The sequence below is a fragment of the Triturus cristatus genome, chromosome 12 (assembly GCF_964204655.1).
Source record: "Triturus cristatus chromosome 12, aTriCri1.1, whole genome shotgun sequence".
In the NCBI taxonomy this organism is placed as follows: domain Eukaryota; kingdom Metazoa; phylum Chordata; class Amphibia; order Caudata; family Salamandridae; genus Triturus; species Triturus cristatus.
In genome coordinates, this window is record NC_140595.1 from 490022396 (window position 1) to 490049003 (window position 26608).

Consider the following 26608-nt stretch of genomic DNA (forward strand, 5'->3'; position numbering starts at 1 on the left):
CCTACGAGCCTGGCAAGCCCCCGCCAGCACAGATGTATATAGCGCGAACTCGACCCGAAGGAATTGGAGCACCAGTTCCGTAATACAAGTACACATTCATCATTAATTCAGTTGTACCAGAGCTGGGAGAGCACCAGAGGAAAATGAAAAAACACATACGACAACTGGTGCAATCACTTCCGGTGCGGCTGGAAAGCCACTTCCGGGATTCAGACCTTCTTTTCCGGGGCGGGCTCTTTCCTTTAGAACTTCGTAACTTTGATTGGGCAGTACGCACTATATCGCCTCCTAGTCCCGCCCTTACTTGTCACTCAGTATGACCTAGCGACTAGCGTTCCTATATTGGCTCTGAGCCTCTGACTGCCTTCACTTTGGGGAAATCTTCAGCGCGGAGGGGAGGCTGGACCAGTGGAGTTTTAAACTCTTGTATCGTGAACTCCCGCCGGAGCGCCTGCAGCGATGATGGTAAACGCTAGGGTTAGACTTGCACCGTTAGGTGCCGAGGATAAGTCAAGTGGCCCTTTGGGACGTTTCTCCACTGTCTCCTCTCCCCCACTGTAACTTCCTTATGCCAGTGTGATGCTTGGGCATGCATGCCCTGTAAACCCCAAACAGGCTTCCCAGTAACCTGTGCAACACCAGACAGGCCTTTTCAAGTACCCCTGCTCCAGAGTCGGACCGACCTAGAGTACAATCGGACAGTGCTCGAAGGTTGGTGTGAGAGGTCAGAGGGCCGTTTTTGTTGTCTGTTTGTGGTTGTGGTCTGCTTTAGGGTTTAGTGTGCTGCGGATTTCCTTGACATTTATACAAACAATGCTTGCATCAAGCACAGATGCATGCAGTCTTCCATGTCGTGCAAAACAAATTTACAGCGTCTTTACAAGTTCAAAGCTGCGCCAATTTGCAAACATGGGAAAAATGTTCCAGTTATAATTGGGGGCACATTTCTTTTGGTGCCCATGCCTGCTTTCTGCCCCAGTCCGACCCACGTCTGATTTTCGCAGTGAGCCCTCGTACATCTCCCAGGACCACCACGAGGCCCAAGTTTATCCCTGACTTGCTTGACGTCTTCCTGAATTTCTACCTCTTCTCGAGGTACCAGAACGCATTTCTGGGGCAGCTTCCATCCAGTGGGACAGGAAAGACCACTCTCCTCACACATGGTAACTGTTAGCCCAATAGGTTCGCTTAATTTTTATACAGTCCTGCAGAATAGGAAAGCGAAGCACAGAACGGAACCCTGACTTCCATCCAACTTTCTCAGCTGACAGGTGAACAACGCGTCTCCAATGCAACCCTAACCATTGCCCTAATTTCATATGTTGGGATGTGTCAATACCTTTCTTAAAGAGCCCACCATTGTGCATGGCACAGGGGCATTATGCACTCCCCTGCAGCCCTTGTGGTGCAAGGGGCACCACGACCCTTCAGACGGCCCCATTTAGCCTAATACCAATTAATACCTGTGAGATATAGAAAACTAAGGGGCCTCTCTTCACATTCTGCTGCGGGCCCTCCATCATTTAGTGTTATAGTTATACTTCTGTCAAGACAAGGCTCTCCCAGTGGTCCCTTCGATTTGTCCTGTGTCTCTACCTCGTCACTTTGCAGCCCTTCTTTGTTCCTTCACTACCCTCCGTTGCTACACTATTATTGTCCATTCTTTCTCCCTACCACTAGCGCTGGAATTGTAAACAGTTTAATGCAGTTCTTTGTTTTGTGCAGTCACAGGTTTGACTCATAAAGTAGCATAGAGAGTTACTGTGCCTACTGCATAGCACACTGTGTAACATAGTTTGCAGGTTTGTATTTTGTGTTTAAAAGTAAGTGGGTTACTGCGTTTGACACCGAGATCAACATGTTACATCCAGTTCATAAGTTGCAGCCCTCCTAATATAGCACACTGATCAATTTACCGGCATTGGGGAACTGCATGTAAACTGTAAGGTAAAGGTTGAAATCATTATTGCTTTTTATCAATCTATTGTTATAAGATTTCAGATAAGGGTTGCTTTGAGAAGTACTACATTCTTGTTAGTCTGTGCAACTCCAAGTACTGTATTACATTTTATATCCTGACTCTGTGTTTATTCTGACCATTCACTGTTAACATATAATGTTTATAAGTATGGGCGATATGTTTTCTGCATGTTATTACTGTCGTCTTGTGTAACAGTTGTTGTACATTGATTTACACACTTGCATGAGTTATTGTGCGTTTGTATGTAATATAATGTATTATGACACCCTACACTTGGATTAGTAGCACTATAGTATAAAGGAATTAAAGAAAAACAAGCATTAAAAATGCAATAGGTCTCGCCTTTCATTAAGTTAAAGCCATTTGCTTTGCTATACAGTACCATTAGCAAAGCAAATGGCTTTAACTTAATCAAAGGCGAGACCTACGGGGCGCAAAGCTCACTTTTAGAAATCACAAATTGTGACATTTTTGTATTTCCGCCATGGCCCTGGTTGGAATCTGGGATTTTTACGAAAGAGGAGACCGTGGCTTTGGGAAAGCACCTTCTGTGAGCAGGGAGAAATGTGCAGAATGTGGGGGACCACAAAAACGGGTTTTAATATTAATGCCTGCTGCAGGCGTCAGTGGATCTGGGGTGTCTGGGGGTCCGGTGGAGGCATGGGTGTCTCTGACTAGGAGGACCACAAGGGACTCTTTTTCACTCAGGAAGGAGCGGGGGGTGACACGTCACTCTCCAGATACATGCATGCATTAAATAAACAAACAAATAAATAGATAAATAACCATATATAAAGTCTTTGGTGGTCCCCGTAATAAAATTTTGGCCTCTCACTCAACAAAGACAGGAGCTTACATGTCAATGTCTGTGTCAACAGAAGGCATTTGGTCCGTATGTGTGGGCAAGGGGCCAGAGAGCACCTGTTTGTCTCTATTGGCTGGTAATGGCTCCCTTTTAATCCTTGTTGGTCTATAAGTATCAGGAAGTTACGTTATGGGTGTTATAAGTTGGTCTGGGTTAGGAGGGCGACTTTCTGGCCTACATTCCTTCATAAGTACAAACGCGCCTCCATTTTAGTGTCTCTCGGTCATTAAGAGCCAGTTGTTTGTATTTTACCGGTCCTGGGATGCTTGTTTTCAGTCCAGGGAGGACCTGGCCTGGCAGTTCGGGCTGGACTGTTTCCATGGGGCACAGGATCAAGACTGATTTGCATATGGCTGGGTCCAAATTGGAATTGCATGGTGAACAAAAAAACGATGGACTTAGGCCCATAGCCCTGTACTGGGGTGAATGTATGACATTGTTCTGCATTCTGTCCATCAATTGTTCTTTTTGCATTTGTCACCCCGAGTGGGACGGGTATGCTCAGACGTGGGTCCCGTGCTCTCCTTGCCACTGGAATCAAGCTATCCTGGCTGAACAGGGGTGAAACTCTGAAACCAGTCCTGGGATGCTTGTTTCCAGTCCAGGGAGTACCTGGCCTGGCAGTTCGGGCTGGACTGTTCCCATTGGGCACAGGATCAAGACTGATTTGCATATGGCTGGTTCGAAACTGGAATGGCGATCAAAGAAACAATGGATTTAGGCCCAGATCTCTGTACTGGGGTGAATGTATGACATTGTTCTGCATTCTGTCCATCAATTGTTCTTTTGGTGTTTTATTGATCCATGTTTTTCAGGACTATACCATTCTGCACCCGAGCGGGTACTACACTACCTCTATGGGTCACTATAAGGGCAGCTTGTTGTGTTTTTATGGATTTATGTTTTTCAGGACTGTACCATTCTGCAGTGCGGGTACTTTCTGTTGGTCAATGGAGACCGGAGATGAATCCTTAGCTTCTAAAAGATGTAAAGGTTTCCATCAGTTGGAAACATTTGGTTCTGTATGTGTCCGATGTGACCCGGAGACCTGAATGTCACCCTTGTAGTCTTTAGTAACTAGTAATTCATTTATTGTTCAGCAGACCCACAGAAGGGCATCCTGTCAACTGACCCTACAGCAGGGGGTCGGCCCTTCTACATCAAACACGCGCTATTTTTTCCCCTAAAACTTGAAAATGACTGCCTAAAACTTCAGAAAATCCGTAAAAGCTCCTCTTTTCACTTTGGCTTTTGGGAGATCGCCCACAGCTGGCACCCAGGCCAGGTGTCTCCTGCATCCCTCAGGGTGGGTGTCTGAGACCCGGATGCCCGCCTTACCTGGATTTTGACATTTCTCCTTCAGGGGTTCACGTTTGTTGGCAGACACATGCATCGCTGTAGGTTGACGATCGCTGCCACCCTCCCTTTTAGCACTGGGACTGAACTGTCATTTCTACTCCCCTGACCCCTCCTTCAAAGTGCTCCGAGGCAGAGTCTTGGAGGATAGCGCTGCCTTAGCCTCCCAATAAAAGAGTCTGCAAAGCTTTCTAACAGCAACTCTACCCAAAATAAACAAAGTAAAGCCGGCCTGCTACCAGGGTACCAAGTGACGCAAGCAGTAAGTGCGTGCGGTAAACATGCGGTGAGTTAAACGATTGCTGCTGACGCATGCGGTGCTGTCCCCTGGTCACGGTTTGGAATCGCAGCAAGCGTCCATCCCTCTGGCGTTGTTACATCGTATAACAGCAACATCCCTTATCTATAGTGCACTGAAACAACATAACTGCACTGGCCTGTTTTGTTTGGGGGGCTAGTTTTGAGTTTCCAATGAAGGGCGTCGAGGTGCCCCTGGACAGGGGTGCACAGCAGCTCAGCCTGGGAGGGGGCCGTGTGTGTGTTGTTTTCACCCTCTTTCCTCCCTTTGTTTGGGGCACATTCCTCGGCCTGCGTCTGCCCAGCTGCCTCGGAGCAGATGTTTCAGCACATGGCGTTGGGGCCCCCATGGGCGGTGCCCGCTCCGGAGCCTTTGAAGGGCCTGCCAGGCTTGTGTTGGGGTGCTGTGGATGAGGGAGGGGGAGACGTGGGGGTCTTGATTGTGAAGCTCAAGCTGCGCCAGAGAAGTGAAAGGCGCGTCCGCCATTGTTGAAGGCAAACGCACTGGGACCCAATTGTCATTTCTACTCCCCTGACCCTTCCTTCAAAGCGCTCCTAGGCCACGTCTTGGAGGATAGCGCTGCCTTAGCCCCCCAATAAAATAATCTGCAAAGCTTTCTAACAGCAACTGGACCCAAAATAAAGAAAGTAAAGCCGCCCTGCTACCAGGGTACCAAGTGACGCAAGCAGTAAGTAAGTGCGGTAAACTTGCGGTGAGTTAAACGATTGCCTCTGACGCATGCGGTGCTGTCCCTGGGTCATGGGTTGGAATCGCAGCAAGCGTCCATCCCTCTGGCGTCGTTACATCGTATAACAGCAACATCCCTTATCTATAGTGCACTGAAACAACATAACTGCGCTGGCCTGTTTTGTTTGGGGGGCTAGTTTGAGTTTACAATGAAGGGTGTCGAGGTGCCCCTGGACAGGGGTGCACTACAGCTCGGCCTAGGAGGGGGCCGTGTGTGTGTGTTGTTTTCACCGTCTTTCTTCCCTTTGTTTGGGTCACATTCCTTGGCCTGTGTCTTCCCGGCTGCCTCTGAGTAGCTGTTTCAGCACATGGCGTCGGGGCCCCCATGGGCCGATGCCCGCTCCGGAGCCTTTGAAGGGCCTGCCAGGCTTGTGTTGGGGTGCTGCGGACGAGGGAGGGGGAGATGGGGGGGGGGGGGGGGATCTTGATTGTGAAGCTCAAGCCGCAACAAGCGGCGCCAGAGAAATGAAAGGCGCATGGGCCGGTGCCCGCTCCGGGGCCTTTGGAGGGCCTGCCAGGCTTGTGTTGGCGTGCTGCGAAAGAGGGAGGAGACGTGGGGGTCTTGATTGTGAATCTCAAGCCGCCCCAGAGAAATGAAAGGCGCGTCATTCATTGTTGAAGGCAAACGCGGTAATACGAAAAAAAGTGCTTAGCGGCTAATTAGGAGACTGTCTCCTGCCGCAAGTAAAAGATCCAATCCCGGTGGGCGGGGCCAAAATAGGACAGGGTGGCAACCAGGAGGGACTAAAAAAACCTAAGGTGCAATTATCACACTACGTTCTGCATAATCCGTGACAAAAAATGACACGCACCAATCAAAAATGCAGCCGTAGCAGAGACACGACTTCTGGAACCGCATTGATTCCAAGAAGCCCTCGCATGGTGAGAGCAGTGCATGCGTGATGCTAACTCCAGGCGAGACCTAAAAAAATAGTAGGTGCCATTTAAATTAGTATTTGTGTAATTACTCATACACACGGATACATCTTGTATTCTTACAGTGCATGCCTGTCCCTTACATAGGGGGTTGTGTGAAGTCAAAAACCCGTCATCAGATCTTAATGTTTAGGTCTCGCCTGAGCCAGCGCGCATTCGTTGCTCTGCGAGGCTTATTGTAAGGACTTCCAACTCGCAGAACTGTCCCTCGTGTTGTTTTTTTTCACAGCCATGCATTTGATTGGCCATTGCTTAAGGCTTTCACAAAATAAAGCATGCAAATGGCCAAAGGTTCGGGTATGTCCCGCCTTATCTTTAAATGTCCCCTCCCATAGCCTAAGTGTCTCTGGAGCGAGCGCAGTAATTAGCGGCGTGCAATGTGCCAGCTACACGGCAGGCTGCATTCCAGTCAAGTGCGCAACGCCCATTGGGCTCAAAGCGCTTCAGACCAACCCCAACCCCCTTCCCCCCCCCCCCTCCCCCAGTCGTGTGTGTCAGCCCGGGCTGAGACAGCTTCCTGGGCACACACACAGCCGCAACTGAGTACTTCACAGGCCTTTAAAAAGACCATTTGCTTGATAATGAGGCTTTGTTGTTTTTCACCCCTTCTTAGAGCTCCTGCATATCCACTCTGCATATTGCTGGAAGAGTCAGCCCCCTTCCCACACCTGCGCCCCCGATTCCAGTATCGGGTTACTTTCGCCACCACTGTGACAGAAGCCAGACATAGCACTCCTCCTACACGAACATTAATTAACAAAGCGCTGGAAGTCTGCTTTGGCTGCAAATAGTGCGTGTAATTCAAGGGTTGACTGTGTTTTTTGGTTTTTGTGGCACATTTATATAGCGCAAACTCGACCCGAAGGTATCTGTTCCCTGCATTGTACTCATTCACTCACGTTTTCTACATAATGGAAAGATAAGAGGCGGGGGTGCCTTGTGTGTGCTTAGCACTTCGACTAGATCTCATCAGCGCAACCCTCTGTATAAAACAGAGCTGAATCCGTCTAGCGCTTAGAGGATTTGTGCTGACCCGCTCGTAGGTCTGGTATGCTTTGTGGTTATAGGTCTCTGTCCTGGCACTCCTTGTAACCACGTGATCAGGTTTCCCCGTGTGCATATGTGTGTGTGGGAAAAAACTCTCAAGAGCTGGCACTTTTGACCTGGGGAACGAGGTTCCAGTCTCTGCATCGGCTCAACATCCTGTGATCCTGGGCAAATCACTTACTCGCCCCATTCCTGTGTGTATGTGACTTTGTGTAATGTAACTGGTGCTCATGTAAAGCGCTGCAATAGCTTCGGGTTGAGTTTGCGCTACATGAAAAATGCAAAAATAAATTCTAGTCGAAGCTAAACACTTATAAGGTCCCAAAGGCGAGACCTATTGGCTATGCCAATAATTGTTTAACATGACCCAGCAAATAGTGTAATGGTGGGCTGTCTATGTGAAAGCCCGTACCCCCTCAGTACCTCTCTCACCATTGAGTCCAGAAAGATTGCCCCATCTGGCACCTCCAAGCCAAGTGCAAGAAATCTGCTCACTACATCGTGTGCATTCATTGGACCTTGGAGGGGAGATGCAGCAGAGTCTCTCAATGTCATATGTTTGTAAAAAATTATAATGCATCAGCTTGAAGCGGGCATTGCAGAATATGGTGTGTGTGTGTGTGAGTCCACTGACAGTGGTCCATGTAGTGTCCTCTGAGTGCCCAGGTCTACGTTCCATGCTGCTCGTTCTTAAGCAGGGGTCAGTTGTCTACGGCCTCATTGCTCTATACAACCGGGTTATCAAATGTCGTTCTGAGCCACAGGACAATAATACGTCTAGTGTTTGTGGTCTGCAGGATAGCAGGGTATTCAGACCATGTTATTTTAATTATTTCAGTGATACCAGTGTAGTGTAAGTAGTGCCCCTGTCCCAATGCAAAAAAATCCCCACAAGCCTGTTGGTATGTGATAAGTTTCATCAGGGTATAAATCACCTCACAACCACCTTCCATCCATGCCTGAAAAGGCGTATGGGCCATCATCTGCTGTACCGGCGCCAGTATCCATATGGGAAGCTCCTGGTGGAATGGTGCATGTTTCAGGACATATACCACTTATTGCAGGGACTGTCCTCCGTAACCCCCACTCCCTCCATCAAGGCCACAGATTATTGTTCCGTGGCCATTAGTCCCGTCAACAAGCGTTTCACCCAACTGTCCCCTTCGTCAAGTCACTGAGCCGCATGTTGTAGGTGTGCCGTGTATTAATAAAAGTCCAATCTTGATACCTCCAGCCCTCCCTCCTCGTACCGCTGAGACAGTGTGCAGAGCCACTCTGTTGCGGCGACCGGCCCAGTAAGGAGGTAATTGCAGAGTTCCGATGTTTGGGAATAGGGCATAGCGAGTTGTGCAGTATGTAGAGGCAGCAGGGCAACACCAACATCTTAGACACCGCCAGACTGCCTATCAGCAAGAGAGGAAGCTTGTTCCAGAAGGCCACCAACTACCACAGTACAGTAATGACTCTGTCAATGTTAAGGTGTAGTAGTTGAGAGTTTGTGTGCGCCACATGTATGCCCAAATAGCGGAGGTGTGACAGTTCCCACCGCAGACCAAGATACGGGAGGTGGTCTAATGGCTTGGCTACTATGTTCACCGGGGAGAAATTCGAGACATGGCGCGATTAAGGCACAGGCCAGAGAGTTCCCAAAAATCATCTAGGAGTCCTTACAATTTAGGCAGTGCCTCACAAGGCGAGGCTATATAATAGAGCATAATCCGTGAATAATGAGGTCACGTGTGTAAGACCACCCAGGAGGATGCCCCAGTTTGCGAGCTCCTTTCTCAACTAGACCGCCAGTGGTTTATCGCCAAAGCGAATACGTGGCCTCATTGGGTACTCCTGCAACGTTCACTGCCGCAACGTCCTCGCCACCGAATTACTTTGGCCCACAAGTACCCTGGTGCTGGGACTCGTATAGAGCAGTTGAACCCAGCCCCGGAGCTGTGGCCCTACGCCCACAGCTCTCAGTTGCTCCAATAAGTAGCTCCAATCTACAGTATCGAAGGCCTTTTCCAGATCAATCGATACCAGGGCCACTTCCTCATCCCTCCACCTCCGTTAATTCAGTATATGGGCTAAGTGCCACAGATTGATGCAAGTGTGTCAGCCGGGAATGAAACCGCATGGATCCTTGTGCATCAATTGACGCATATGGGGCGCCAGGCGATTAGCCAACAATTTACAAACCCCCTTTATATCCGTATTAATCATGGTAAGCGGTTGGTATGCTGCTGGGTCCGAATTATTACCACCTGGTTTCAGAAACCTTCATATTTTCCCTCCCTAATGGATGGTGGCAATATGCCTTTTTCGTGTGCCTCCATTAACACCTGCTGGAGGCTTTGCATCACTGTTGCTGGGAACTCTTGGTAAAACTCCAGCTGGAATCCATCTTCCCTGGTGCCTTTTCCCTTAGGAACTGTTTCAGTACCTGCGTAATTCTTCTAAGGTTAACTGGGTGCCTAGTGCCACCACATTCAATGGCTCCTGCTGCGATAGAGACCGGCCCTCCAGAAGCTGTATATAGCGATCCGCCGCATACACTTGTTGGAGGTGTTGCTTAAAAACCTCTACTATGCCAGACCTAGTGGTAACTGCAGTACCTTTAGGCGTGATCAGATGCATAGTCTAGGGGCGGGGCCTGCTCCCTTCGTAATATCCATGCTACTAGGCGGCCGGTCTTATCCCCCTCTCTATGCAGGCTTTGTCTGTCCCAGATATCATTGATGTGAATTCGCACTGCCTACTCCCGGTCATCAATATCCGGGTGCGACTGTCCCTACGCCTGTATCATGGCCAAGGGTTTTTCATCCCCACAGACTTCCCGCTGGACCTGCCTATGAACTCCGCATGTCAATCCCATGCATGTACCCCTTAAGACTACATTCAGAGGCTCTCATTCCGTATCCCTACTAGTCGCTACTTCCCAGTTGAAGGTCATATACTCGGATAACACTTGGGACAATGCTTTCCTTTCAACCGGGTCTTCCAGGATATTGGCGGACATCCTCCAGGCTGTAGCCTCTTGCTCAGGCCAACCCCATTTCACCACACAGCTGACTGGGAAGGGTTCAGGCAAGAAATGTGCTAAGTGTGTCACTACGATGTCCTCTACTCTGGGTAGCTCTGCCACCAGTATCCTGTCCAGCCTACTGTGAGTGGTGTGTGTAGATGAATAGCAGGGGTATATTCGTTGTTGCTAAATGGCCCAGTCGTCCTACATCTTGTATGCCTATGTCTCGATTGGCCTTATGGAGTTTATCATCTAGGGTTTAGTGCCAGTTCTGGGTGGGAGCCTGTCCAATATGCAGTTAGTCTCCCAACCACAGTAGGGACACATCTATATCTTGTGTTATCAAATCCTGTATGTTCTGATAAAACATAGGGTCGTCATTATTTGTGGAGTAGGAATTCAATATAGTTAATATACACCCATCCAGGGTTCCCCTGAGTAGTACAAAGCAGCCAACCACGTCAGGCTCCAGATATGTTAAGGAGAAGGGTACTCCAGGTGACTCCCATACTAATGTGACCCTGGCGTAGGTCAAGAAGGAGGATTGAAACATCTATCCCTGCCATTTCTTAGCTAATCTTGTGGCTCCTGCATCGTCAAGGCACATTTCCTGCAGGTATGCTGTAGAGATGTGATGTCTTTAAAAAGATGAGTACAATGTATCTCTTGGTGTACATTTCCAACCCTCTGACATTCCAGGACAGGAGCTTATGGTCAGTCCCCATCATTGTATGGTGCATGTATTAGATGTTGCTCATTCTGCTGCCTCTCCCTCTTGTCTTGCAATTGCTGCAAACTACGGGTCTCCAAGGGGGGCACTAGAGGGCGCCAGACCAAGATGGCCGCACCTTCGTGAGGCTCTCGCCAGCCGGGCGAATAATCCATCCTTCAGCTCATCCGCAAGAACGGAAACCCGCTTCCAAGTTGAAATACCGGGGCTGCACACTTGAAAGCACGCTCGCTGAAAGTCTGGAGCTGAACGGACTTCGATATCCGGAGTTCTGGGCGGTCTTCCTGCCCGTGGGCGCTGCGATGGCGCTGCCTGGTTGAAAGGTGGGGCGTGTGGGTGCACGCGAGTCTGAGGATTCGCCGAGGACACAAGGTCGCAAGAACCGGGCGAAGCTGCCGTAGGCCGCGAGAGGGCGGCCGGGGGCCTCAGGGATTTCGAGACGCCACCAGCGACCTGGTTGTACGTTGAGGAGAGGTGGAGGCAGGCTTGGGAGGCATGCTCGGGATCGTGCTTCGGTGACCCGCGGGGGTGTTTAGAAGGGCTCCGACACTCCCGCACAGAAACGCAGCGCACGAGGAGCGGAGGAGGGGGTGTGCCTTCATTGCCCCTGACCGACTTGCTCCCTCCAGCCCATAGCTCTCCTCGATACTCGGAGACAACCGGGGGCCTTCCGTGGTGCCCCATGCTGGCTGACCATCTCCTGGCCCACCAATATAACAAGGCCCACAACAGAGGAAAGCTTTGCAGTCTGGGAACATTTTGAGAGGGGGATCGCCTCAGGGCCTCGCCGGGATTGGGACTGTTTCAATATCAGCTTGAGGGGTGGTTCGAAGCTCTTGCAGGGCCAAGTGTTACTACCCTAGAATTGGGCGACTGCTGATTTTGCTGGGCGGGGAGGCGGAGGGGGCACTCCGAGCCTGCTACCGTGTGGTGAGTTTTCCCCCCCCCCCCCCCCCTTTTTCCTGCTTCGTCAACATGGGGAAAACAGACATTAAACAATCTAAGCTCCCCTTTGAGTCCCACAAAAAGAAAAAACAGCCACTACCACCACCACCGGAGGATGGCGATTCTGATGAGGGAGATGGCACGGAGGTGGATTGGAAGGCGCTCCTGCTCAGTATGCAAACTAGTCTCACCTCTATAGACTCTAAGCTAGACAACATGGCCAAACGCCTGGACTCGGTGGTGCATCGCTTGGACTAACAGGAGGAAAGAGTGAAGGAAGCGGAGCAGTGTGTTTCTGGGCTGGGGGATGGGGCGGCGGCCAATGCTACCAAGGTTTCGCAGTTGGAGAGACTCCTAAAGGTGATCGCTGATAAGAGCGAGGGTTTAGAAGCGCGCTCGCGCCGAAACAATGTGCGCCTTATCGGACTTGCAGAATCCACCAACATGGGGGGGAAAAACGGAGGTCTTCATTGAGAAGCTCCTGACTGACCTGTTCGGTTCGGAGGCCTTCTCCCAACACCTGGTGGCACACCTCCTCCTCCGCTCCTCGTGCGCTGCGTTTCTGTGCGGGAGTGTCGGAGGCCTTCTCCCAACACCTGGTGGTGGAGCGGGCCCACCAGGGCCCGCGGCCCATACCGGGTGCCCCCCCCCCCCCCCCCCCCCCCCCCCCCCCGAGACCCATCATTATCCGATTCTTGAACTACCGAAACCGGGACACCCTGCTCCGTCTTGCCCGGGAGAAACAACCAGTTCAGGTTGACAACGTCACGCTATCCTTCTATCCGGACTTCACGCAATCAGTACAGGATGCGAGACGTAAATTTGTGGCGGTTAAAAAAAGGCTTCTTCAGAGGGGGATCCAATACTCCATGATCTACCCAGCTAAGCTACGTGTTGTTCACCGGGGCAAACAGCATCTATTTCAAGATCCTGCTCAAGTGGAGAACTTTCTGAAAGACAATCAGCGATCCCATGACACTACTCTGTCCCCCTCGGAGCAGGCACGCTCCCGCTCGCCTACATCTGCCCTGGACTGATCGGCGGAGGTGGTCTCCGGGGACTATTCTACATATATTGCAATGATGCTAGTTCCACCTTAAGATATGTATGGTTCTTGCTTGGTAATGTCGGTTTTTACACATTGGTTGCAATGCTCACCTAACAGCCGTAAAGTTGCGGCACTCTCAGGGTTTCCGTTTTGGTCCAGAGGACATTCGCCCTGGCACTCTTTTTTTTTTCCCCTTCCCGCAATTGCCGCTAGGCGTTGTGATGGGCGTGCTGTGGGTGTAATATCAGGGGGGAAAGTAAGGCGGGTCTGGACCCCGTGTGTCCCCCATTACGGGTGTGCCCCCTTAGGGTTATGATGTGGATGGTTGGGGATGTTAGGGGGGGAACAATACCCGGCATGATTGGGATGCCGGCGTGGGTGGGTGGGGGATGTTTGCGGGGAATTGTTTATGTTTTGGGTAAAAATATACTGGACAGTGATGCAGAGCATGGAGTTGCATGGATCCCGGACGAGGTCCGGCCAGAGGCAGCACTAGGTCATATATGTTTCGGAAACCGAGCTGACCAGACGTCATCATATAGGGGGGAGAGAGCCGAGTCAGCCACACCGATACTAATTCGGGGGGTCTGATCTCCACCATCACTTGGAACGTTGGGGGGGATTGGGTGACCCCAGGAAGCGCAGAAATATAGTGCATGCGTTGGACAGACTGAAAGTACACATTGTATTTTTACAGGAAACTCACATGGACCCACAACGCCGAAGTAGTTTCGCTTCTAGATGGGCGGCGCACTCTGTATTTGCACCATATTCTTCATACGCGAGAGGTACGGCTATACTGATAAACAAAAATATCCCCTACACTCCTTTGGGTGATGCTGTTGACCGGGAGGAGAGGTACTGTTTGATGTGGGGCAGACTTGGCAATGAAACCATCACCTTAGCCTGCTCTTATGGCTCCAACCACGATGACCCTAGCAGTTTTATTGCCCTCTGGAATAAGATAAGAGTCATAGGATCAACACACATGATGTGGGGAGGAGACTTTAATGCAGTTCTTAATCCTGTCTAGGCCTGGGTGGTAAATTCCGTTCGCGGAATTTGCGGAATTTGGGTAATTTCGCGTTCCGCGGAGAACGCGAAATTGCCCAAAAATCTGTGTTCCGCGACTTCGCGAAATTTTTTGCTTGTTCGCGTTCTCAATATGCGTGTTCGCGAGATATTTCACCCCGAACACGCAAACAGCGATCGCGAACAGGAAAAAAGTATCGCGAACAAGCAATTCTGCGTGTTCGCGGAGATTTTTTACCGTTTCGCGGAGATTTGCGTAACGCGATTACACAAATTTCGCCCACCCCTAATCCTGTCATGGATAGATCCAACCCCTCTGCACAGCACTATACTAACACGTATAGGAACCTGCGTGATATATGCTACAACCAAGACGTCATAGACGCGTGGCGGCACCAACACCCGAATTTGACAGAAGGCACACACTGGAACACGGCACACTGGGCTAGATTGGACTACATCTTAATATCTCGAGGTCTGGCTCCTGCTTTGTCTGCAGTTCGGCATGTGGGTCACACCTTCTCAGACCATACCCCAGTACTGGCCGAGTTTCGGTTACTGGATGTAGTGGGGAACCCGCCTCCATGGAGATTACAGCCCAATATCCTACTTGATGACCTTTTTCGTACGGAATTGGGACAGGACCTGGAGGACTTCCTCGCACATAACAGGGGCTCGGTAGAATGTAGGGCAACAATGTGGGAGGCGCTAAAAGTTACCATTAGGGGGGTCGGCATCTCCAAGAGTTCTGGGGTACTGCGAGCGCTACGTAATACGCTACATAAATTGGAATGCACACTGCACAAGTTGGAGTCTCGTATGGACTTCGCTACCAATGTAGAAGCACAAGTTCAATACAGAATAGCATTGACTGAGTATAAAGCCACTGCTGACATGGAGGCTAACTTTCGCAGTAAATACTAGGCTAGGGCGTATGGAGAGGGAGAGCGCCCTGGGAAGTTTCTGGCGGGAGTTGTTAGGCCTGCACGGCGGTCGAATTTTATCATGGAGTTGGAGGGTGATGGAGGTGAACCCCTCCGAGATACAATCGATCATGGCCGCCTTCACTACACACTATGCAGCGCTCTACACCTCTACCAGGGTGGGTACCTTGGAAATGGATGATTACATGAGCTCACGTTGGGGTGGTTATCGGATCGTCAAAGGGAGTTCTTAGCGGCCCCAATAGGGCTGGATGAAATCAGAGAGGCAATAGGGCAGATGGCATCGGGAAAAGCGCCGGGGTTAGATGGTCTGCGTGTTGACTTATACAAGGCCTATGTGGACACACTGGCGCCGGTGCTTCGAGAGGTCTTCCAGGAGGCACACGAGTCTGGTTCACTTCCGCCTTCGATGCAGGAGGCATTGATTACCTCCTTGCTTAAACCCGGGAAGCCACCTCAATTCTGCGATTCTTACCGCCCCCTTTCCCTGATCAACTGTGATGCTAAGATATTAACTAAGGTACTAGCTAATCGCTTGAAGCTATTGATGGAGGGCCTGGTATTATCCGATCAGGCGGCATTAATGGCCGTATATCCGAGGCCTTCAGGATCTCGAGGGGCACTCGACGGGGGTGCCCCTTGTCTCCCCTTTTATTTGCGCTGGCCCTTGAACCCTTGGCGGCCCGGCTTCGGCAACACCATCATGATAAGGCATTGCGATGCTTTCAGAGACAGGTCTTAATATCCCTCTACGCGGATGACATTACGCTCTACATAAGAGATCCAGCGACCAATCTTAATCCAATTTTGAGAGAATTCATACGCTTCGCTGTACTGTCGGGAATTCACATTAATTGGGGAAAATCTACTATTTTCCCACTCGGAGGCGGCGCAGCCATTCCCGCTCGATTACCCTTTACAATGGTGTGACGGTGAAGTCAGATACCTGGGAATACTGATCTCTCGGGATCGAGAGGAACTAATGCGGCTGAATTATGGCTGTACAATAGACCTTATTCAGACGTACGTAACCAGATTGATTACGCTCCCTCTCTCCATGGCAGGCTGAGCGTCCCTCATTAAGATGGTCATTCTTCCAAAACTCCTCTATTTATTTCTCAACATCCCTTATTACCCGGGGCGGTCCTTTTTAAAATTTTTGCGTTCTGAACTCATTAGGCTGGTGTGGGGAGGTAAGCGACCTCGAGTAAGTTGGGAAACGTTGATTCGCCCTTTTGCGCAGGGAGGTTTTGATATACCAGATTTTGAGCTATACTATCACAGCGCACAGGCACAATTCGTATACTATTGGATCCATCCACCACCTTTTATGCCTCAGGTGGCCGTTGAACATTGGCTTGCTGCTCCCATCCCGCTTGAGGGGGCTTTATTTAGTAAACCTGAGACACAGTCGAAATATCGGACTCCCATCTCTAGCTCCATTCTTGCTTGGAGGCACATAGCGCGTAAAGTTCACACTTCGCTAATCTATTCCCCACTGCTTCCACTTGCATACCGTCCTTCAATACCTCTACTACAGGAACAATTGTTCAAAAACATGATGACCAAACTTAAACTCGGGACATGGGGAGATCTTTACCATGGGGGCCTTTTTCGCTCAATAACTCATATGTTTGGGGATCCGACACCTACACCCATGGACACATTTCTGTATATCTGGTTACGCAGTGGAATTCAGGCGATAACTGAAGCATACCCTAATGAACCACCCACTTTGGAGCCACTGCACCAGCTGCTTCAAGCCGATTCCCCTACACACTCAGTCTCTAAATTGTATCACACAATCCACAACTCATTTGACTCTGGACCTGGTAGGGCACGCACTAGATGGGAGGAGGAACTAGGCATGCCCCTGGAGGACGAACTCTGGCGCTTTTGTTGCCTACAAACTGAACAGAACTCCTCCAGCAGTAGGTTTAGGATTATTCACTACAAATTCTTGCATAGGCTTTATTGCTCTCCCGTTCAGATGTGCAGATACGGCCTCCGAGAGGATGACCGGTGTGGGCGCTGTCATGCACCGACAGCGGACTTCCTACATCTAGCATGGGGATGCCCTGCCATCACTAGATACTGGCAGCAGGTGTATTCGTCCCTCTCTGAGATGATTATCACCCCCCTAATCCCGGCTCCGACGCAGGCGCTCCTGGGGTACACCAAAACTATTAAGAAACCGAAACGCAGATTCATAACTGTTGCTCTGTTGTTGGCAAAGAGACGAGTGGCTTGCCGGTGGGGACGGGGCAGAGCCCCTAAATTTAAAGAATGGATACAAGACATGGTACATTGTCAGGACACTCTGCTCTGATACGCGGAGCTTCTACCCTCTGCCTCTAAGCCGATGGATATCTGGGGTCCCCTTAAGAGCTATCTTCTGTCACATCCCACTGACCGCAATGACGTCACGGTTGATGCTATTACATGCGATGCAATACAATGCTAATGGATGTACGGGGGTTGGTACTGTGGCAAGCCTGCGGGGAGGTGGCTGTTGCTGATTTGCACTAAATGGGTCTTGCACACTTATGATTGTTCCCTTTCATACCCAGCGATTTAGAAACAGTGTAATATGTCTTGTTCTGGGCTCCGGCTGGACTAATGGGTGGATTTCGAGGGTCTGTCAACTCGTATTATGCTCTGAGATATTGGTTATCATTTATGATATTACCTCATGTTCACATTGTACATGTCTATGTTACTAAAAACGAATAAAGAAAGTTAAAAAAAAACAAAAAAACTACGGGTCTCCAACAAATAATACATTACCAGCCACCCCATGAACAGATGTAGTGCAACAGTGCAGCTATCAATGCCCACCCCACGCTTGTATCAGGACATCACAGCTTCCCCATCAGCCCCTTCCCCATCAGCCCAACAGGGACCGAGTAACCCCCCCCCCCCCCAGCACCAGCCGGCACCCTAAACAGACCTGATCATCACATAAACCAGTCAAGTCCGCTCATGAAACAGTTCAGTATCAAACACAGTAGAGTCATACACCACAAATGCTAAGCACATGTCATACCAGCCCCCCCCAGTTTCACAGCAGGAGTATTAATATTATCATTCAGTTTCAGTGTCCCTGCCACACAGGCACAACATCATAAGATTAACAAAGTCCACTTTTGTGACATTCTCGCATATCATCGTTTCAGGTACTGGAGCAACCAAAGTGTCTGAAATCAGGCTCGAAGTAGTTGATGTGTCCCCAGTTACTGCCAGTGGTGAAGTTGCATCCTGTTCAGACCCCTGTGTTTCCACAGTCCCAAGCTGCATAGTGTTATCTTCTCTGACCGTAACCCTCTGCTCCCCCAGCGGGCCGGGTTTGTATTTTCTACAGATAGACTGCTGCGACGAGTCACCCTCAGGGCACAGGAGCCCCAGCCTCGACGCTGGCTGCGTGCCTCGTGGGGGGGAAGTGCATCTTCCCTGATCTCAAACCATTCCACACTTCCTCTGAGGTTTCAAAAAAGTGTGCTCTCCTTGTGCCAGTACTTTCAGCTTAGCAAGATACAGGAGCATGTATTGGCACTCGCAACGTCTGCTTGACCCCAAGAAATGACTTACGCAGGTTGTGCACCTGCGTGGGTAGTCTGGGTATATGGTGTACTTAATGTTACCAAAGTTTGGGGTCTGCTGCTCACAAGCTGTGCGTAGTATACAGTTTTTATTGCGATAATCAAGTGCCCTGTGTGCTTTTTACACAGCATAGAAATCTGATAGGCCCTGTGTATGCAGTTGAGTGCGGATCCATTTCTCCAGGGACTGTTCTGCGGACCCCTCCTCCACCTGATCCGGGAATCCTAAGACACGGATATTGCTGCGTCTGGCTCGGCCATGGCCTTCCGCATCCTCTACTCAACACTTCAGATCCTTTGTGGTCGTGGCCATCTGTTTGAGAGTAGCCACCTCGCCCTTCAGCTCCACAATGTCTCCTTCCGCAGTTGTTACTTTATCTGCTACCTTTAGCCAGTTGGCTTGCAGCACATTGACATCTATCAAAACTGTTTCAATCTGGTGCTCCAATGCCGTTCTGGAGCCCTGTATGCCCGCCAGCAGGTCTGCACTGGAAGACTCACCACTGGTGTACTGGGTTGAAAGTATGACATTGTTCTGCATTCTGTCCATCAACTGTTGTTTTTGCATTTGTCACCCCGAGTGGGACGGGTATGCTCAGACGTGAGTCCCGTGCTCTCCATGCCACCGGAATCAAGCTATCCAGGCTGAAGAGGGGTGAAACCCCGAAACCGGTTCTAGGATGCTTATTTTCGGCCCAGGGAGGACCTGGCTTGGCAAATCGGGCTGGACTGTTCCCATGAGGCACAGGGTCAAGACTGATTTGCATTTAGCCAGGTCTAAACTGGGGTGGCATGGTGAGCAACAAAACGATGGATTTAGCCCAGATCTCTGTACTGGGGTGAATGTATGACATTGTTCTGCATTCTGTCCATCAACTGTTGTTTTTGCATTTCGTTAACCTGAGCGGACTCTGGTAATGACCAGAGAGTGGTCGGGCATATGAGATGCATACCTTTCTGGAAATACTTGTACTAGCAGTGAGCTGCCATCACAAGTGTGTTTACACTCAAACAGCGCCTACCTCCCAAGAAGTCAACAATGAGTTTCCGCCTATGGCCCCGGAGATATATTTCGCTTCTGAAGAGTTGGATAGGCTCAACCAGCTTACCTTCCATTGAAGTGCAGCTAAGATATAATTCAAAGGTGGAAACTCCAATGCCTCCCTCTGCTAGTGATAGGTGCAGCCTGGTCACTGCCACTTGCGTTTGCCCGAATTCCATCATAATTTTGTCAACAGGGAATTTAAAACTCAAAAGAAAGTCGCAAGGACTACCGCTGTTATGGCAGAGAAATAACAAAGCATGCACAGTAACAGCACCATCTTAGTAAGTGACATCCTTCCTAGCACAAGAAGGGTAGCCTCTGCCAAAACTCTGCAACGTCACTGTAGGCTGCCATGTTTCTTCGCAGGTTCCCAGCAATCCGGTCTTCCTGCATTCTAAATATATTGACACTGAGATATTTAAAGGTGTAATGCATGGGGTCTAAGCCATGTACAGGTTGCATGGTAATTGTACCAGCTCTGAGATCTCAGAGGAAATAAACTAGACTTGGTATCATTCAGTCTGGGTCCCGAGACCGCTCTGAACACGTTCACACTCCACGCAGAGCTCACGTCCTGTATGTACAGCAGGACATCATCCGCTTATAAAGAAATTATGTAAGTTTAATCATTTATCATTCGCTTATGCTGCCCTGCTGTCTTCCACATATGTCACATCAGGGACTCTATGGTGATAGAAAACAAAAGGGGGCGGAAGGCAGCCAAGTCTCGGTCCTCACATGAGACCCATGAGAGGATATCAACCTACTCATCTTGATTTACGCTGTGGGTCTGTGTATAAGAGTCATACCCATGCCCAGAGATTGGAGTCAAAACCCATACATTGTAGAACCTGCCCCAGGTTTTCCATGTGTTTTTGCTTTCTCCTGATCAGTAGATGCCGCAGTGACATGCGCATACAGTCTGCTGGCAGAGTGCCTATCACATGAAAAAATCTGCACTTGTTGAAGACCATGCTCCTTTCAGGCACAAATGTGCTTTGGTCTGAGTGTACTACCCTACATAATTTGTTTGCAAAAACCTTGTCAAGCATTTTGTAATTTAAGTTTAGGATTGAAAGGGGACAATAAGAGGTCAGGTCCAGATGTTCACAATCTGCTTCAGGAGCACGGTAATAGTTGGTTTCTTTGTTGTCGATGGAAGCTTAGTCTTATTTCGGGCTGATAAGTACAATACAAAAAGTCGCTTTGTTAGTTTCGTTCTGGAAGATATTTTATAACTTCAGAAGAAGACAATTGCTACCCCGTGTTTGACCTGTAGTCAGTTGATCAACATCCAGGTTGATCCCATCCAGAGCCAAAGTTCTGGCATCAGTTTTAGTAACCCCACTGAATGAAGATATACTTCCTACTGCGGGGAATCTACAACCTGCCACAGTGAATAAAGCTGTCTATAATAGACCGTGAAAACCTTATTGATGTCTGAGTTGTCCTAGACTCTAGAGAGTATGTCCCTTAAGATGACAGCATTAATGGCTGTATACTGAGCATCGGCACTAAGCAAACTGGGTAGAAGGCTACGCGATCTATCACCTTCAGCATGTTCTAGTGCAGTGTAACCAATTTGTCTTCTTTCTCTTCCAGTGCTCATGGGTGTTGAGGTCAGCTTAGATAAGCCATTGCCCCAGGGCTTTGATTGTCACCACTTCTTCCTTTTCTTTTTCTGCTGCTTCCATTGTTGAGGGACTATTAGGCACCCAGCTGGACTGTTGTTCAATCAATGACCAGTCTGCCTTGGCTTCAGTGAAGAAGAGTGCCTTTTGCCCCCTTACAATCTTCAGCCTGGCAGGAAGAAGCCATGCATATTGCAGTCCCATACCTCGAAATGTTTACTTCACTACTGGGAACGAGGACCTGATATGCTCACTGTTAGGGTATACGCAGTAAAAATCTCATTTTTTTTTCTCTTTACCTCATAATGTCAAGCTCTCCTTGCTGCTTACAAAATAATCGAAGTCTTTATGTTGGAGCTCTTTTACCACTAAAGCGCTGAGGTTAGCTCTGGGTAGAGGGTGTCATGCTAGTGCTCTATGCGCTCTTTCAATCAAGGGGAACCGAGAAAGGCCATGTGGGGCCACCATGTCGGAGCCACTTTTCTCTAAAGGCAGGTACATTTTCACCTTCTGTGCCCTCTGCCATGCCCACTATGCAAATATTACTACGTCTGGACCTGCCCTCAACCCTCTCCTGCGGGAAGTGTACTCTGTCTTTGAGATCTTTTATCTGCGGCTGTATCCCTGTGGTCTGAGGATGGCTTTCCTGTATCATATTCTCTATCTGTGTCACCCCACACCCTAGTCTGTGGATCTTCAGAGGCCTGCTTTAAAGCTATGCATGTGACTAGATCATCTTAGCAGACTTGGTGCATACTATGGTTGCAGCCGCTTGTTGTACCCATTGTTGCAACAAGAGAATCTCAATAAGGAAAGTTGTGAAACAGTATACAGAATAGTATGCTCAGTGATGGGTTCTGGAAAAAGAACTGGCCTGCCACAACCTCATTAGTGCAGAAATCCACAGACTGTGGTGACAACAGACACTAGTAGCCAGCACCATATGACCATTGAAGACTAGGAGCACCTCCTGGAAAAAGTGATACCAAGGAGTCCTATAGCAAAATGCAACCTGCTCCATCACCACTTCTTTGTGTCATTTTTCACTGCCCGCACTTCGCTGACTGAGTGTCCTTGTTTAAGATTGCTGCGCAGTCACTACATCTGGGAAATAGGAGGAGGCATGCCTATTGCAGTTTGTGAGGATGGAGACGGTTTAGGGGAGCGCACCCTTCCGTAAGTCAGCCAGCTCCGCTTTCAAAAACATCAGTGGAGTTACCAGTCTCTATTGCCAGCTTTCAACACATCTGGGAGATGAGGATGCACCACACTCTAGTCCTAAAGTGACAAAAACATTTCTGCTCTATGTATCAGTGCGGATCCGAGTTGGTGGCGGTTGCTCCCACCAGTTTTATTCCACGGCATTTTCAGTGACCTTTACAAAACAGCTGGTGCCCAAATGGTGCATCAGGCCCAGGATGCACAACCGCAATTACATCACTCCAACAATTTTTGACATTTTGGTCACAGTTTGTCATAGTCTTCAAAAATAACCCAAATGAAGCGAAGATATCTGGATTTTCCATATTTTATTTGCAGATGACTATATTAAAAAAAATCTTACACAGACCAACTTCCGGCTTGTTTCAACAACGTGTACATCCATTATGGCATATACCCAGTGCATTTTGGGAAGATACCCTTCTTCAGGGGTGACTGCAATACACGATATGGAAAGAATCCTATCTGCACACCAATTAGCATTGTTTATCTAGCAGAAATCCATAGTGCCACCATGATATCAAATCATACGTGTACAGAGTACATTCAAGAAACACTTGATGCTTAACTCTCCCCACAGTTTGTGCTCACGGTCACCTTAAAGCAAGATAACCCATGTAAACACAAATGAAACTCCTCGCATAATTGTGAACCCCATGCACCCCAAGTCAGTAAAACAGAAGCTGCGAGTTTCACACCTTATTTGTATGTTGTGAACACCCATGGCAAAACTATTATAAGCTTGTGTATTGGACTCTTCTGCTTGTACTACAGAATAAACTGCATCGGAATAACCTCAGAGAAAGTGCAAAATTAATAAAATAATACAAAATACAGACCAGAGTGTTGCCACCCGAACCTTATTAGAATAAGCATAGAATCTGTGATCTGTCCACTTGCATGTGGCCCCTCCAATAGCTGTTCCGTGAAGGAGAAGTAGATGTAACTATCTTTAAATGGCCCCAAGATGAACCAGTGATCATGCAGAAAACGACTGAAATACAATAAGCACACCGTGCACCTAGTGTTCTAAAACCAAGAAAAGCAGACTACCACCCCCTCGTAGATAGTTACTCTCAGCCGAGACACTGCAAAGCAGTGACTCGGTTGATGCTTGACTGAATACATCAACTTTTCAAAAATCTATAACAAAATACCTTGAACATGCAAATTGTATTGACAGTAAGATTGCAACAATGTGTTCAACTACATAGCGGGTGGTCTTGCACTTTTATATTTCACCACTTACTGGTGTGTAGGCTCTGCTATGTTCTGTCATTTCATATGGCTATTTATTAGAAGCCTGTTGCCTTAGATATATATATATTTTACGGTCCACCACGCAGCAACGCTACAGTACGCACACTCCTTCCGCAATTAACAGGCTCAGTCCCTATAGCGCAGGGGATGTTATATTTCAGGTTCCCAGTCGAAAACCCAACACGTTTCAGCGTTTGTCCGCCTTGATCACAGAGATGTATATGTAAAATTTCGTCTGCAAAACTTTCATAGAAATTGACCTAAAAAACAAGCTCCATAGTATACAACCCTCTGTTTCGATACACGCCACTGTTTCTTTATCTTCTCTGGGTGCTCCTAATGGGAATGAAGAGTCCTTTCCGTTGTTTAAATGATAAATTATAAAGCAGACTTTGCCTCTCAAAACTGTATTTTATGGCTAACTGCCTTTTCATAGGGGATGTTGGCTTTAGTCGAAGCTTTAAATGTGTTTAATGAGGTCGAAATTTTCTTTTTTCACTAATTTTGGCCTATACTTTATCCACTATGGCTGCTGTATTATATTCTGAGACCTGATTGTCTTTTTATTATTTTTTCAAGGTTACCTTTAACATCAGCTCAAAGTGAGTGACGACTGAGAGCCTGGTGGAGGAATTGGTGGCAATTTGCTGTAATAAGATAATTTCAGGCTAGAATGTCTGTTACTTTTGTCCCGGAGAGGTACAGAGGGAAAGCTGAGATCAACCAGGATACCATCCAGCGGGTGAGTAATGTGCTTTACGAAGTCAGAGGGCAGGTGATAAAAGGTACTTGAGTGTCTGGTAATTGGAGTGTATGTACTCCTATGCTTCTGAAGCAGGTCTAAATACTGTAACATATAGCCCAGTGGTTCCATTAGATCCCAGGTGGGTGCATTGCAGCCATGCAAAGGCAGGACACTCACTCTGGTGTTGGGTAAGTCTGCTGCATAAAGCATTAGCAAATTTTGAAATCCATTTGAAAACCAACACTGTCAACATTCATTAGCATGTTAAATAGCTTTGTTTAGCCATCCATATGTTTTAAAGATTGCTTTTAGTTTGTATTCCAAATACTCGGTGTATACGACTCAAAGTGCATAAACTACTTACTAAGATTTAAGATATTAAACTTGGCTGTTGACTGTCTACAACTGAGAGACCGGATGCCTCTCGTTATCCCTAGCATTTCAGAATACATGGGTGCGAAGTAAAATATCATCAGATATGCTTCTGTGCCCGAGACTGCTTTAGATCTGAAGTTGTCCAGTGTAGGGAAGTGAGAAGCTTGTGCTTTTCATTTTCTGATGGGATGGTTTGCTTTTCTAATTAGAAAAGCAAGACTAATAGTACCATAATCCAATGAATAAAGCCAAAAATGGTCGTCATCCTAGACAAGAAGGGACAACTGTTTAAAGTGCCATTGCCTCCTCCGAAATGATCCCCTGCCTTCCCACAACGGCCACTACATTTGATGTTTTACACCGCTTCTCCTGTGAAGTAGCACAGTTAAAGCATCCAAAAGTACATAGAATTAAAGAAGACCTGAGAATACCTGAACGGCAAAGCCTCTAGACCCACTGGGACATTAGCACTTGGCTCCAGCAACGACGTTGGAAAAGTACTAGGCGACAAAGGGCTCTACTGAGGTCTTTACGCCTGAAGACAGGAGAGGTGGAGTGGAAGACTGAGGTAGATGACGAGGGGGAGTGACTGTAGAGGGACTGTGAGATTCACCAACTGCCCACTCTGTGGCTGGTTTTGCCTTTATCCCGATCACTTCTTGATGCTCTGTGGCTCCCTGTGGTTCAGAGTTGTTAGTTTGTACCTAATTTCAGTAAGCCTGCTCTGTCTCTAAACCCGTCAGAGTTGTGTACCATATTTTTCATAGAAGATGAGCCGTACTCCCTCCCCAGTTCCAAGAGCAGCAGAGCATACTCTTTCAATGACATTACCTGTGTTCTTTTGCGTTTCTGGGGTCATTGACCTAAGAGTTATTCAGTGGCAGGCAAAAATGAATGACACATGGAAGAAGAGGTGAACCAATAGAGTTGGCAAAGGAACTGCATATGCCCAGTCCATCAGAGACCGTAACGCTGGCCTACTTTTTTTTCTACTTTAAGGAATATAATATTTGACCTAGCGTGCACCCAAAGCAGTAATTGCAAGACTATGATAGGGGGTTGAGGGAGGGAGTGGTTTTGGTCTGCGGTTTTTCCCTCTGCTTATCATCCTCTTTGGTCAATTTTCACTCTTCGTAAGGTCTGCATGACTACCCAAAAGATGACAAAAGCTTGTTCACATAAGAATTCAGCTTCAGTGGCCATCATAAAGCAGGAAAGATACCAGTAGCTCAGCTTCCACACAAGAAGAATATGAACATACTCCTACATTTTGAACCCTGTCTACTGAGCTGCAACACTTGGTGTTTGCCCCAAGATTTTTTTAAGTCCATTAACTGTCCACTAAGGTCTTGAATTGGCTTTGTTCCTATTGATCATATTGTCTCACTGTTTTCCCTGACTCTTCTGTCCACTCTGGATCCACTGGATAGCTTGGCTATCCAACCTGGGTTGTAGTACGGGGAGGCGGAGCTTGCCTGCACCCAAGATGGCCACGTAGCTCGATAGCTCCGTGGAGCCGTCGTAATCTCCTCCAGTAATCCCATATTGGAGCTTACTATTTCATCCTAAATTCCGCAGGTGCTCGTCCCGGAAGGTGCTGTACACAAGCTGAGCCGCTTTCGGAGCTCTACGCCTGCAGCTGTGCCCTGCTGCTGTGGTGAATTGCGGTGCTCCCGCGCTGGGCTTTAAGCCCCGGCCTCGAGTGAAGCAGAGGTGGTGCCCGTGAGGCGTGTCTGCGCCCAGGAAGCGCGCAACTGTGCCTGCTGGCGCTTCGCTTGCCATGCCGC

At 48.5% G+C, this 26608-nt stretch overlaps 1 protein-coding gene across 2 annotated transcripts in view; it reads left to right on the top strand.

Moving 5' to 3' along the window:
* The first annotated feature begins 245 nt into the window (after positions 1–245).
* SS18L2 (SS18 like 2) overlaps positions 246–26608 on the top strand; it is an 88545-nt gene continuing 62182 nt past the window's right edge. Inside the window, exons 1-2 of one of the 2 annotated variants that reach the window (XM_085637879.1) lie at positions 246–465; positions 24281–24443. In XM_085637879.1, coding sequence (XP_085494005.1) covers positions 24375–24443 — 69 coding nt within the window. In that variant the 5' untranslated portion in view covers positions 246–465; positions 24281–24374. Of the gene's footprint in view, positions 712–24280; positions 24444–26608 lie in introns of both variants that reach the window. The other variant, XM_085637880.1, reaches the window with a different exon arrangement.